The 13646-nt window shown below is 40.6% G+C and overlaps 1 protein-coding gene across 1 annotated transcript; it reads left to right on the top strand.

The window, feature by feature from the left end:
• Positions 1-631: 631 nt before the first annotated feature.
• LOC122024331 (oligopeptide transporter 3-like) lies at positions 632-7328 on the top strand. The gene is made up of 6 exons (XM_042582944.1): positions 632-1175; positions 4851-4948; positions 5374-5943; positions 6075-6330; positions 6431-6613; positions 6714-7328. The coding sequence occupies exons 1-6, from the start codon at positions 684-686 to the stop codon at positions 7326-7328; spliced, it is 2214 nt and encodes a 737-aa protein (XP_042438878.1). The 5' UTR covers positions 632-683.
• The last annotated feature ends 6318 nt before the right edge of the window (positions 7329-13646 follow it).

The raw sequence follows: 13646 nt of genomic DNA on the forward strand, positions 1-13646 counted from the left end.
CACTGGAAAATTGATTTTACGCTGTTTATAGTAATCTAGTCCTCAATTTAATTTTAGCCAAAATAAAAATAATTATAAATTCGGCCAGTAAAACAGAAAGGATATATTTAGTTAGCAATTTTAAGATGATTTTTTTAAAAAAAAATTGACGTCCTTTTAAGGATTTTAAAAAAATTGTTGTATTAAGTTTTTATCCATTTATGGCACCATCGTAGTAGTATAATATAGATTACCATCCATAATACGGTACAGAATGCAGATGCCCACCCGGTCCTGCTGGGAAAGCTTTGAAAAGATTACTTTTCAATTGGAGGTCCCGACTTCTCAGAATATAACATCCCGTCCACGAGAAGACCAAGGCGGGGCTACAGTTGCAGTAGTCAAATCTCAGGGGTCCCGGCGAGAGATGTAAGGCGGGGCTCGTCTTTACGTTGCACTCGCGGGAGCAGCGGAGGCAGTGTGGTCCGACGACGTGGCCGTGCCACGTCGTCGTTCGAGGGCCCGTTTGGCGCCCGAACAAACGCGCGTGGTTGTCGCGCTCCTCGTAACCTCCACGCTAGGCCGCTGCCACACCTCCAAACTCCGCCACTTTATATATCCATCTTCCTTTCTCTCAGGCTTCTTCACTCCAAGGTCTCACTTTTCTCCCTTCTCTCTCTCTTTCTCTCGGTTCGTGCTCTTTGATGGCAGGGAAGGGAGAGGGGTCCCCTCCGGAGGGGAATGAGGAGGCGGAGAGGCGCCCGGTGGAGGAGGTAGCGCTGGTGGTGCCGGAGACGGACGACCCGACGATGCCGGTGATGACATTCCGCGCGTGGTTCCTCGGCCTGACGTCCTGCTCCCTCCTCATATTCCTCAACACCTTCTTCACCTACCGCACGCAGCCGCTCACCATCTCGGCCATCCTCGTGCAGATCGCGGTGCTGCCCATCGGCCAGTTCATGGCCTCCGTGCTGCCCAATCGAGAGGTGAGGCTCTTCCCCGGTGGTTGGGGGTTCAACCTCAACCCCGGCCCTTTCAACATCAAGGAGCACGTCATCATCACCGTCTTCGCCAACTGCGGCGTGTCCATCGGAGTAGGGGATCCCTACTCCATCGGCGCCATTACGGTGATGAAAGCCTACTACAAGCAGAGCTTGAGTTTCCTCTGCGCCCTCGTTATCGTGCTCACGACGCAGGTTACTATAAAATGAATGCCTCCTTTACGTTTATTTCATTCTTTATTCTTCCCCCTTTATATATCTGACCACCTTTTCTTAGATTTTAGCTTAAAATCTGCCACTTTTGGGCCAAATTTCCAACCTTTCTCTTCTCCATTTTTTGTGGATACGTGTACCTGATCCTGTCCGAAAGCTGAGTCAGACGAAGGCTAGTCGTAGCGACCTGGTTGTTGACAGAAATTCGTGGATGATCCGGCTCCCACGGGTGGCTGACGATGCTGCAGGATCCTGCACACACTCAGACGATCCCCCCTCCTCACGTTAGAGACCAAAACCCAGGGAAAAAGTCCCCGGATTAGGCCCTCCGACCCTCAAGTCAGGACCTTTTTCCCCATAAAACGCAGAGAGGAAAAAAAAATGACTGAAAGTGAAAAGTTGTGGAAAAAAGTGATGAGAGAACGTACCCGTGTACGAGGAATCCTCCCCCTTTTATGCGCCAGCTAGGGCTTCTAGAACCTGCAAGCATCTCAGCAAGCGTTAGACGCTGGACTTTGTCATGTAGCGAAGAACACCTGTCTGACTACTATTGGTTAGGGAGGCATCTTCTCGTTTAGGAACCTCTGCCTTTGCGCAGGGGCTTTGTCATGTAGTGAAAGACACCTGTCTGGTTACTATTAGTTATGAAGGCATCTTCTCGTTTAGGAATCTCCGCCTTTACGTATATCCCCTGGTATGTGATGATTACCCCCTCACATCCTCCTGTCAGACCTGCTCCCCAGCTTTTAAGCGCAGCCTGTAGTCGAGTTGTCCCTGAATAGCCCCGTCGATCCCGACCTACACCGTGTGACTTATGCTCCGGGCCTTCGAACGCAGGCCTGTAGATCGAGCTGTCTCTGAACAGCTCTGCCGATCCCGACCTGTACCGTGTGACTTATGTTCCGGGCCTTTGGACGCAGGCCTGTAGGTCGAGCTGTCTCTGAACAGCTCTGCCGATCCCGACCTGTACCGTGTGACTTATGTTCCGGGCCTTCAAACGCAGGCCTATAGATCGAGCTGTCTCTGAACAGCTTTGCCGATCCCGACCTGTACCGTGTGACTTATGTTTCGGGCCCTCGAACGCAGGCCTGTAGATCGAGCTGTCTCTGAACAGCTCTGCCGATCCCGACCTGTACCGTGTGACTTATGCTCCGGGCCTTCGGACGCAGGCCTGTAGGTCGAGCTGTCTCTGAACAGCTCTGCCGATCCCGACCTGTACCGTGTGACTTATGTTCCGGGCCCTCGAACGCAGGCCTGTAGATCGAGCTGTCTCTGAACAGCTCTGCCGATCCCAACCTGCACCCTGTGTTCCGCCTGTCGTTGCCCTTTGTCTCTTGACTACTTTGCCCCCTTGATCGACAGGTCTACCCGCACTCTGACTGCCACAGATGCTTGACTTTGCCTGCCACGCCATCTTGACTATTGACTGCCAAGTCACCTTGACTTATAGCCACGACATAGCCCTGATCCTTTCCTCATGGGCCCCCACTCCCTATTGCGCGCCGTATCAGTACCCTTTTCTCAAACGACTTTTTGCTTAGCAACAAGAAATACTTTCCCTTGCTTCTTCACATATTAAGAAGCTATTATCATATTATCCACTAACTGATTCATGTAGATCTGAACACATTATGCATGTAATTTGTAGTTTCTTGCAGAAAAGGCACATGCTTCTCTGGTTTTCTTGTCCATTCGTTGTCACATTACATGCATATCAGGTCCAATATGGGTCTTTTTGATGATTCTTCCATTTTACATATTAACATCTATGAAAAGTCGAAATAAATAATGAATAACATATTTGAACTCTTTGCAACATCAGAAATCCATAGAAACTGAAATGGATGCAATCAGAACTCTCTAGGTCCATTAGTGAATTTTGACCGAAACCTACTGATGGACCTAGAGAGCTCCGATTACGCTCATTTCAGTTCTAGTGGATTTCTGAGATTACAATGAGTTCAAATATGCTATCTATTATTTATTTCGACTTTGCATAGATGTTAACATGTAAAATGGAAAAATCATCAAAAAAACCCATGTTGTTGGGCATGATATGGAATCATATCAGGTCCATATTGGATCTGATATCATTTCATATCAGGCCCATGTTGGACAATATAGTTTTCTATTGTCATGCATGAAAAAAATAAAGATAAATAGAACATACATGCTTGCCGACAATTGCTCCAAGTTGACTTCCTCGAAGACGACTATGGAAATATTGCTCAGACTCCTCTCTAGAAACCTTTTCAACAATTCTTTCAATCTTAACCTATAAATATGATAAACAACTTGTGAAATGAATCCAACCAGATGAAGTATCTCCTTTTCAATAAAAAAAAAATTCCTACAAAACATTATGTTTTCAAACTACATATAGATAATACTTGAATTTATAGTTGACTAAGGAAAGTATGTCTATGCTCTAATTCTGTAGTAACTAAATGCCAAGTTCAAAAAGTAAGAATCACATCAACAAAAGTAATGGCTAAAAAAATCTCTTCTCCATAGCAATATAGTGGAGTCTATCTTATGCAATTACAGTTTAGAGTCATGTGAGCCTGATATAATTTAATATCAGGCCCAATGTGAGCTTGATATGAATTAGTTTATATTTTAGCTGGTCTTTTTAATAATATTTCAACATTCGGAGACGTCGAAATATGTAATGGACAACACCGTTGGACTCCTTGCAACCTCAGAAATCGACTGGAACTTAAATGAGTATAATCGGAGCTCTCTAGGTCCATCAGTGAGTTTCAGTCAAAACCCACTGATGGACTTAGAGAGCTCTGATTGCACCCATTTAAGTTCCAGTGGATTTTTGAGGTTTTAAGGAGTTCAAATATGGTATCCATTAGTTATTTTCACTTTTCATAGATGTTCATATGTAAAATGGAAGAATTGTCAAAAAGGCACATATTTCATATCAGGCCCAATGTGGGCCTTTTTGACGATTCCTCCATTTTACATATTAACATCTATGAAAAGTGAAAATAACTAATAGATACCATATTTGAACTTCTTGAAATCTCAAAAATTCATAGGAATTTAAATGGGTACAATCGGAGCTCTCTAGGTCCATCAGTGAGTTTTGACCGAAACCCATTACTGGACCTAGAGAGCTCCGATTACACTCATTTAAGTTCCAGTGGATTTCTGAGATTGTAAGGAGTTCAAATATATTATCCATTGTTTATTTTGACTTCTTCAAATGTATTAAAATGTTATTAAAAAATTGACTAAATCTATGTAATGTTATTCATATGTTATGCATGTCTATATAAAAAGAGAAGTGAGAGAAGGGAGAGAAAAATGTTAGAGAAAAGAAAAACGGTAGAAAAAGTCAGATTGTCAGGAGGGTAAAATAAGAATTACATTTAAAAAAGTGTTTCCTTTGGTAAATAGTAAAGTAACATACGTCTTTTAGTAAATTTAAAATTTTAGGTGCGCTGTTTGATAAATTACTGTTTTATTTTTCCACACAGATCCCAAGCAAAAATATCTAATGTTAGATGAATTGACTAAATAAGACTTATTTATCGATTTCCTCTGTTTAAATTTCGAAGAATATAAGTGAATAAACTATGTCGTCGTTTCATGTCGAGCATGACATCACGTTAGCTGATTTTTGCATATGGTTCATGAGTCTAGCTATTGGGTTTTGGCTGGGCTGGGATGATGAGAAAGTATCTGGTGGATCCAGCTGATATGTGGTGGCCTGCTAACCTTGCTCAAGTCTCCCTCTACAGGTATGGTTCCTTTCAATCTTCCACAACAAGCTGATTATCTGTTTTGAGAGTGCTGTGCAAAAAGTGGGATAGAATGGTTGCACTATCTGCATCAATCTCAATCACTTTGCAGGAACAGTGAGACTTTCTAAGCTAAAACTACTAACTTTATGAAAACCAAGTCAGATTTATACTTGTAGTTTATTAGAGGGGAAAAAGTGTTTAGAAGGCCCTTTTAGAAGGCTATAGTTCCTTTTTAGAAGGCTCAATCTTCTTTCTCAGGATTGAATGCTTAAGATGCTTTTCTATTTACATGGATGGTTGGCATTCAACATGCAAAATTCAGAGTTACAAAATGCTTCTGAATTTTTGAACAGATGCGATTCTTGTTCTTTCAAGCCTTTAGATGCCTATGAACTTTACTTATTCTTTGACTGGCATTGCAGAGCTTTACATGAGAAGGATGAGAAATCGAAAGGCCTAAGCCGGATGAACTTCTTTCTCATATTCTTCATTGCCAGCTTTGGCTACTACATTTTTCCTGGCTACCTCTTGCCAATATTGACCTTCTTCTCATGGATGTGTTGGGTATGGCCTCATAGTATCACTGCACAGCAGATTGGATCAGCGTACCATGGACTTGGGGTTGGTGCATTTACACTCGATTGGGCAGGGATCTCAGCGTACCATGGGAGTCCTCTAGTGACTCCATGGTTTTCTATCCTCAATGTGGCTGTTGGATTCATTATGTTTATCTACATAATAGTCCCTTTATGCTACTGGAAATTTAACACATTCAATGCGCAGAAGTTTCCAATATTCTCCAATCAGCTCTACACTACAACAGGCCAGAAATATAACACTACCAAGATATTGACACCGAATTTTGATCTGAATGTCGCTGCATATGAGAGTTACGGAAAGCTCTATCTTAGTCCTCTTTTTGCACTCTCGATAGGATCAGGATTTGCAAGATTCACAGCAACCATTACCCATGTTATTCTCTTCCATGGAAGGTGCTCAATAGCTAAAATTTATTCGTGATAAATCCTAATGATCAATACATCTTTCATTGGCTCCAAAGTGAATTGCTAACCTACTTGTATAGGAACCCTTCTTAAAGCACGAACTCTTTCTCTCTGTGCAGTGACATCTGGAGGCAAAGCAAGTCAGCAATGAACTCAGCAAACTTGGACATCCATGCCAAACTGATGAGGAAATACAAGCAAGTACCTCAGTGGTGGTTCCTCATTCTACTACTCGGAAGCGTTGTATTATCGCTAATGACGTCCTTCATTTGGAAACGAGATGTGCAGCTTCCATGGTGGGGCATGCTATTTGCTTTTGGTTTGGCTTGGATTCTTACACTTCCCATTGGAGTAATTCAAGCAACTACAAATCAGGTAAAGAAAACTTCGCATGACATTAAGAATTGTGTGATGTTCGTTTCTTTAAATAACTGATCAAGGCATTGGCAATCACCGTTCTCATAATTGCATACAGCAACCTGGATATGATGTCATAGCCCAGTATATGATTGGGTATGCCCATCCTGGAAAACCGATTTCTAATCTTCTGTTCAAGGTCTATGGGAGAATCAGCACTATCCATGCCCTTGCATTTCTTGCTGATCTGAAGCTTGGCCATTATATGAAGATTCCACCTCGGTGCATGTTCACTGCTCAGGTGACTTAAATTCTCCATTCTTATTGTAGGTTCTTTCACTGAATGAACAAGGTTGAATGATTATGATTGTTACATCTGAGGCTCAATCTTTTCCTCTCAGCTTGTCGGAACTCTTGTTTCTGGAGTCTTGAACCTTTCAGTGGCTTGGTGGATGCTCGAAAAAATTACGAATATCTGTGATGTTGAATCTCTACATCCTGACAGCCCATGGACTTGCCCCAAGTATAGAGTTACCTTTGATGCTTCGGTCATATGGGGTCTCATAGGCCCCGGTCGCCTCTTTGGGCATGGAGGCCTATACCGGAATTTGGTGTGGCTGTTCCTCATCGGAGCTTTCTTGCCGGTTCCAATATGGATATTAAGCAAAATGTACCCAGAGAAGAAGTGGATCCGGCTCATCAACATTCCTGTCATAACTGCTGGTTTTGCTGGTATGCCGCCTGCAGCGCCAACCAACAAAGCTAGCTGGCTCCTGACCGGAGCCGTCTTCAACTACTTTGTTTTCCGATATCGAAAGGGCTGGTGGCAGAGGTACAACTATGTGTTATCTGCAGCTCTGGATGCCGGCACGGCATTCATGGGGGTGCTATTGTTCTTTGCCCTCCAGAATGAGGGTCGCAACCTGCACTGGTGGGGCACAGAGCTTGATCACTGCCCACTGGCAACATGTCCAACTGCACCAGGAATATCAGTCAAAGGATGCCCAGTCTTCTAAAAATAAATTTAAGCTCAAAGAAGTCTTTGGTAGACGATAACTCCTCTGAGATCATAGAGTGGGCAAATTCGGACATCAGAGTTGATGGTAAAAAAGATAAAGGAGAATTATCATAATTGATTAGATTAAATCATCAAATCAAATTAATTTTAGGATTATTCTAATAATTCTGTTATAATTATTAGAATAATTCTCAGAATAATTTTTAAAATTATTTTGTTATTTATTAATTGGTTATTTGACCAAGTATTTGTTTAAACCCTATATATTGTATTGTCTTAAAGACAAATATCAACAAACAATAAGATTAATTATTACTCTCCTATTTTATCTTCTTTATATTCTTCTTTTAACATGATATCAGAGCCATGATCCTTCGTTCCTTCTCTTTCTCTTAATTTTCCCTCACAAATCCTCTTCCCTTCCTTTTTCTGTTGCCGCCCAAGACAAAAGAGGAGGGAGGGGTTGCCCCATGACATAACACATCTCTTATTCCTCTCCTCTCTTCTTTGGTGTGGCCAACCCTCTTCCATTGCTCTTCCTCTTCTCTTCTTCTTTAGTGGCCGGTGGCATCTAATCTTGGAGAGATTTTTGGTGGTCGGATTTTGCTTGGAGAGGAAGGAGAGAAAGGAGGCTTTGTTTCCTAGCATCCCTTGGAGATTAGTTGGTGGTCGAAAGCTTAGAAGGAAGAAGAAGGCTTGGGTGGTTCTCATCTTGATAGATCGTCGCCCACATGACGTCCAAGATAAGAAGAGAAATACGACAGAAGATCAAGAGGTCTATAAGCTACAAAAAGGTATAACTAGTAGTTTGTTTCCGCATCATACTAGTTCATTCTTTTTGTATAGATCTTGGAAAGTCAAACACAAGAGGCTATCGATTCTAGGATTCAAATTTATTTTTCGATTTTGTGTTTCTTTTCTTTTCGATCTCGTGATTCGATTGTTCTTAGTGGTTAAACCTAGGGTTACTACAAGAGGGTTAAATATTAAATTTCTTTAAAAGGCTTTGTCAAGGAAGTGGTGGATGATCTCATAACCAAGAAGGTCTAGTGTCTCGTCATGTTTAACCTGGAAGCCGATTTTAGAAATAAATATTTAATCAACTTTGTAACATGGGTGAACTTGGATTAATAATGTTAAGCATCGTTTGCGATCCAAGTCCAAACCTCTAAGAACAGAGAAGTTAAACTTGGAATTAATAATGTTAAGTTCTGTTTGCGATTCCAAATTTAACTTCTAAAGAATATAATAGGTTGTTAGGAAAGGTTCGGCACTTGTACAAAATTTTTATACAGTGGAACCAGTACGATATTCCCAGTACCAACCAACAATTGGTATCAGCGCTAGTACTTTGCCTCTGTGTATTTGGTTTTCAGTTTAATTATGCACATGTCATACATAATTTAGGCATGATAATAGTAGGATGTACAAATAGATTAACTCTGTGGTTGCAGGCTCCAACTATTATGGCTTATTGTGATTGTGTATGATTGGACCCTTGGACATGTCAAGGGCATTTTATATGTGTGCATGATTGTATTTATTAAATACAGCAGGAGCTGTATTAGACCTAGGATTTTACATTTTTGTTTGATCTAGACTTCATGTACATTCCCTTGTGAAATATAGGATCGATATATTTAAAATTTTATTTTTGTCGTGGATCGTATCCTTACGAGGTGTGGTACTATTGAAGGACCAGAGGCGGAGCAGAAAAGGAAGCTCGATAGACCCGACGACATGAACCTTAGGGCTGGCAGCACACGGAGGACAGTGATGAAATATGCCATAATAGTTGGAAAAATATTTTTCATATTTATTGCTTTTATTTGCTGTGATGTGTGTGATGTGTGCTTGCATGATAAAATTCCTCACCTTAAATAACTAAGTGGAAGAGGGATTTTTAAATAAATTTCACGGTCTCCATTACTGGTTTGTAAGTGAAGCAAACAAACTTGCGAATTGGCTCTGAGTGCCTTCCTCTACAATGGATGAGTTTGTTTATGGATCATTAGATCAAACTTCTTTGGATGATTATAGGAAATTATTTAGGAACATGTGATCTTCTCCAACTGAAGGGACACAATCCTATTTAATGGACTAAGTATCAAGTAATGGTGTACTCTTAGGCGCATTTAATAGTATCCTCCCCAATAATCATCTCATAATTGGTACTAGGGTTAATACTAACAAGACGTTGGATGTAAGTGGATCTACAAAAGAAAAAGAGGGACAGACGGGAAGGTGGAAACCTTCAAAGCAAGGCTTGTTGTAAAAGGGTATACTCAGAAAGAGAGAATCGATTATGAGGAAACTTTTTCATCAGTAACCATGCTTAAGTCTATCCGGATTCTTTTGTCTATTACCACTCATATGGATTATGAGATTTGGCAAATGGATATCAAGACAGCTTTCCTTAATGGAAGTCTTGAAGAAAACATCCATATGAAGCAACTAGAGGTGTTCATTGAAAAGGACAAAGAGCATCTTGTTTGCAAGCTCAAACGGTCCATTTATAGATTGAAGTAAGCTTCAAGATCTTGGAACATCCGGTTTAATGAAGTAATCCAGTCTTATGGATTTATTCAGTGTCCGAATAAGTCTTGTGTATACAAGAAAAGTGACGAAAATGTGGTGGTATTTCTTGTACTATATGTAGATGACATTTTATTAATTGGCAACAATGTCAAAGTGTTATTAGACGTAAGGGTATGGTTGTCCAAGCAATTCAATATGAAGAACTTGGGAGAATGCAGACATATTCTTGGGATCAAAGTAATAAGGAATCGCAAGAAAAAGATGTTATGCCTATCCCAAGCTTCATACATTGATACAATCCTTGCTCGTTTTAGCATGCAAAACTCCAATAAAGGTTTATTACCTTTTCTGCATGGAGTACCCTTATCTAAAGAGATGTCTCCGAAGACATCAAAGGAGATAAAGAACATAAAAGTAGTTCCTTATGCTTCGGCTGTAGAAAGTTTGATGTATGCAATGCTATGTACGAGACCGGATATCTATTTTTCCATGGACATGGTTAGCAGATATCAAATTAATCCAGGACAAGGACATTAGATTGCGGTAAAGCATATATTAAAGTACCTGAGAAGGACTAGAGATTATATGCTGGTTTACCAAGCAGATGATTTGCTCCCTATGGGTTACACGGATTCAGACTTCCAATCGGATAGGGGCAATAGTAAGTCTACCTCAGGTTATGTGTTTACTTTAGGAGGTGGAACCATATCATGAAGGAGTGTTAAGTAGAAATGTGTTTCAGACTCCACCATGGAAGCTGAGTATGCGGCAGCCTCTGAGGCAGCCAAAGAAGGTATATGACTCAGGAACTTCTTGATTGACTTAGATGTGATTTCTGGTTTGTCCAAAATTATCACAATTTATTGTGATAATAGTGGTGCAGTTGGGAACTCGAAGGAACCACGAGCGCATAAGACGAGTAAACACATTGAGCGCAAGTACCACCTGATACGAGATATCATAAAGCGAGGAGGAGTTGTTGTCGCCAAGATTACATCAGTAGATAACCTGACAGATCTTTTCACTAAGGCCCTTTCGGCGAGAGCTTTTGATCGGCATGTTGAAGGGATGAGAATCAGATGTATGGCAGTGTATATGGCAGCATGGTCTTTTGTATAAGTGGGAGATTATTATAGTGTATACTAAAAGCCTAGCTTTTTGTAAACATTTATTTAGAAATAAGAATCACATTGGTCAAATGTCTACATTTATGCTAAATGTAATTTTCCATTTAATTTATATTGTAGATAACATAGTGTGTGGTGTCACACACAGAAGATCATGTTATCAGTTCCTTATAAATTATAAATAGTAGCTTACGACCAAAATAGAAAGGGGCAAACCATTGGAATGGTCGTAGTGTAATTTGGTATTAGTTTATCTTGACTATAAAATTTCACTAGTACACTATGAGTGTATTGAGTAGGATCATTTGAGGTTGTTTCTTTTTATACTGACTACATAAAAGGACAAAGCCTCAGTTATTATGGATGCGCGTACTCTTAATCATGATATGATAACAAGCACGTATACTTAATATTTATTTCTTTAATTTATCAAAGGGTGAGATTTATTTCGTTAAATCAAGAGGCCTGATAAGTTGGGGAATGATATTATTTATATGGTGTGTTGTTGATTACAGATTGAAACTGTATCCTAGTGATCTAGGTTGATAATGTCCTCTTGATGAGCTCATAAGGATTGTCATGTAAACCATGCAGGTGGACTTAGTTCGACATGATAATAAGGTTGAGCGGTACTACTCTTGGAGTTAGATATTAATTAAGTGAGTTGTCAGTAACTCATTTAATTAGTGGACATTCGATATCTTAAACACAAGGAAATTAGCGCACTCATAATAAGAATGAGCCCATATAACAATATGGGATTGGCGCGGTAGTTCAATAATAACTCTTTAGTGGTATGAGTTATTATTGATAAACTTGAGTTGGGTGTTCGGGGCAAACACGGGAAGCTCAAGCTCATCGGGAGACCAAAACCAATTCCTCCTCTCGGTCCCTGTCATAGCCTCTTATTTATAAAGTCTTATATCCACCTAAAGCCCAGTTTCTTACCCATCTATGTGGCCAGCCAAGCCAAGCTTGGGTAGTAATGATGTGTTGGTAGATACCACTCATTACTTATACTTCTAAATTAGTTTAGGAGCTTTGCCAACGTTATAAGAACCTATAGGGTCACACACAAAGGGCAATTAGATGGAGATTAGGTTCATTTGATGAACCTAAAGGATTAGGTTCATGTGATGAACCAAATTGGATTAAGAGTAATCCAAATTGAGCTAATTGAGTTGGACTCAATTAGGTTCATGTGTTAAGTGAGTCTAATTTGGACTTAGACTCATTTAATTAATTTAATTCAATGAATAGAGATTCATTAAATTAAAATTGACTTGAACCAATGGTTAGATTAGATCAACCAAGGGAGAGAAGTGGTCAAATTTGACTTGACTTGAGAGGAAGATGAAGGGTCAATTTTGACTTGACCATTTGCCATCTCATTGGTGAGTTGGAATTAAGTGGTCCAATGATGATGCTCTATATCATCATGGTTGCTTAAGTGGAATGCCACCTCATGGGAGTTACCAAGAGTTGTGACTCTTGGCATCCCATGGAGGTTACAATTCCCCTTAAAGTGGCCAACCACTTTTGATGTGTAGTAAGTGCATTTTTGTGTGCTTGTGTGAGTAACTTCATCATCTTCTTCCTCTCTAGTTTTCTTCTTGCTCTCCCTCTCCTCCATTACTGATCTCTAAGGTTGCTAGCACATCCTTAGAGGTTCTTCTCCATCTCTTGCTTATGTGGATACACATAGAGAAGTGTCTAGTTTGACACTTTCGAGATCTGGCGAACCGATGACGAGCGGGATTGCGAAGGGCTTCGCATCAAGGGTAAATTCCTTCTCCTTGTAGATCTAGTTTAGAACTAGTGTAAGAAACTCGTACTCGTAATATTTTTCAAAATTTTATTTCTTCGCACGGATCTGTGGCATGGGGGTTTCAGGGTTTCTGCAACGCAAATAGCGATTTTTGCGACCCGAAAAACCCAACAGTGGTATTAGAGCCACGTGCGAAGTCTTGTATGAGTTTAATTTATATTTTTATGAAAAATAACAGATCTGTAAGTTTATGTGAATTTTCAAATTTTATAGTTTTTATGGGTAATTTTCTCGTAGAAGCGAAGCACAAGTGTTTAGACACTTGTAGGCTTCGACTACCGAGAAGATTTTTCTGAAACGGCAAGGTTTCGCTCCAAAACGTCTTGGGACAGCGGGCTAAGGCGCTGTAGGATCGCTAAGGAACACTCGCGATGGTTATATCGCGGGTAGGGGTACTGCCCCTAACCCCGCAAGGGGATTCGTTCCGCGATTGCGCCTGAAAACTACTAATCGGGACCGTCGGGAATTCTTTACTCATAAAAATTGTAAAATAGTATTAAAATTACAGAAAATTATGAAAATTACATAATTTAGAATTATGTATAATTTGTGATGGTCATGGCCCCAAAAGACCCAATTTGATTGGAATATTTGTGTTGTAATTCATAATACGGCCTGTGTGCCATCATGTGATTGTGCGTGTTGTATTTGATTCGCGACCTGCGCGTCGTGCCTTCCTTCATTTATATTCTTGTTGTAAATAGTTTAGACTCGAATGTAACTCGAGTTTCACCCTTTTGTAATGTACAAAATGAGCCGGTGGATGGTCCACTCGAGACGGAGCTACGAGGAGGGCGCGATCAACACAAGGTGGTCAAAGGGA

Source organism: Zingiber officinale, chromosome 9B, assembly GCF_018446385.1.
Source record: "Zingiber officinale cultivar Zhangliang chromosome 9B, Zo_v1.1, whole genome shotgun sequence".
Classification (NCBI taxonomy): Eukaryota; Viridiplantae; Streptophyta; class Magnoliopsida; order Zingiberales; family Zingiberaceae; genus Zingiber; species Zingiber officinale.

What these genes read in the sequence shown, in the direction of transcription:
- LOC122024331 (XM_042582944.1), top strand. Translation starts at nt 684, where the DNA reads ATGGCAGGGAAGGGAGAGGGGTCCCCTCCGGAGGGGAATGAGGAGGCG. An exon ending in TTCAAGCAACTACAAATCAG is followed by an intron (nt 6,331 to 6,430) that starts GTAAAGAAAACT and finishes AATTGCATACAG; the next exon opens with CAACCTGGATATGATGTCAT. An exon ending in GGTGCATGTTCACTGCTCAG is followed by an intron (nt 6,614 to 6,713) that starts GTGACTTAAATT and finishes TTTTCCTCTCAG; the next exon opens with CTTGTCGGAACTCTTGTTTC.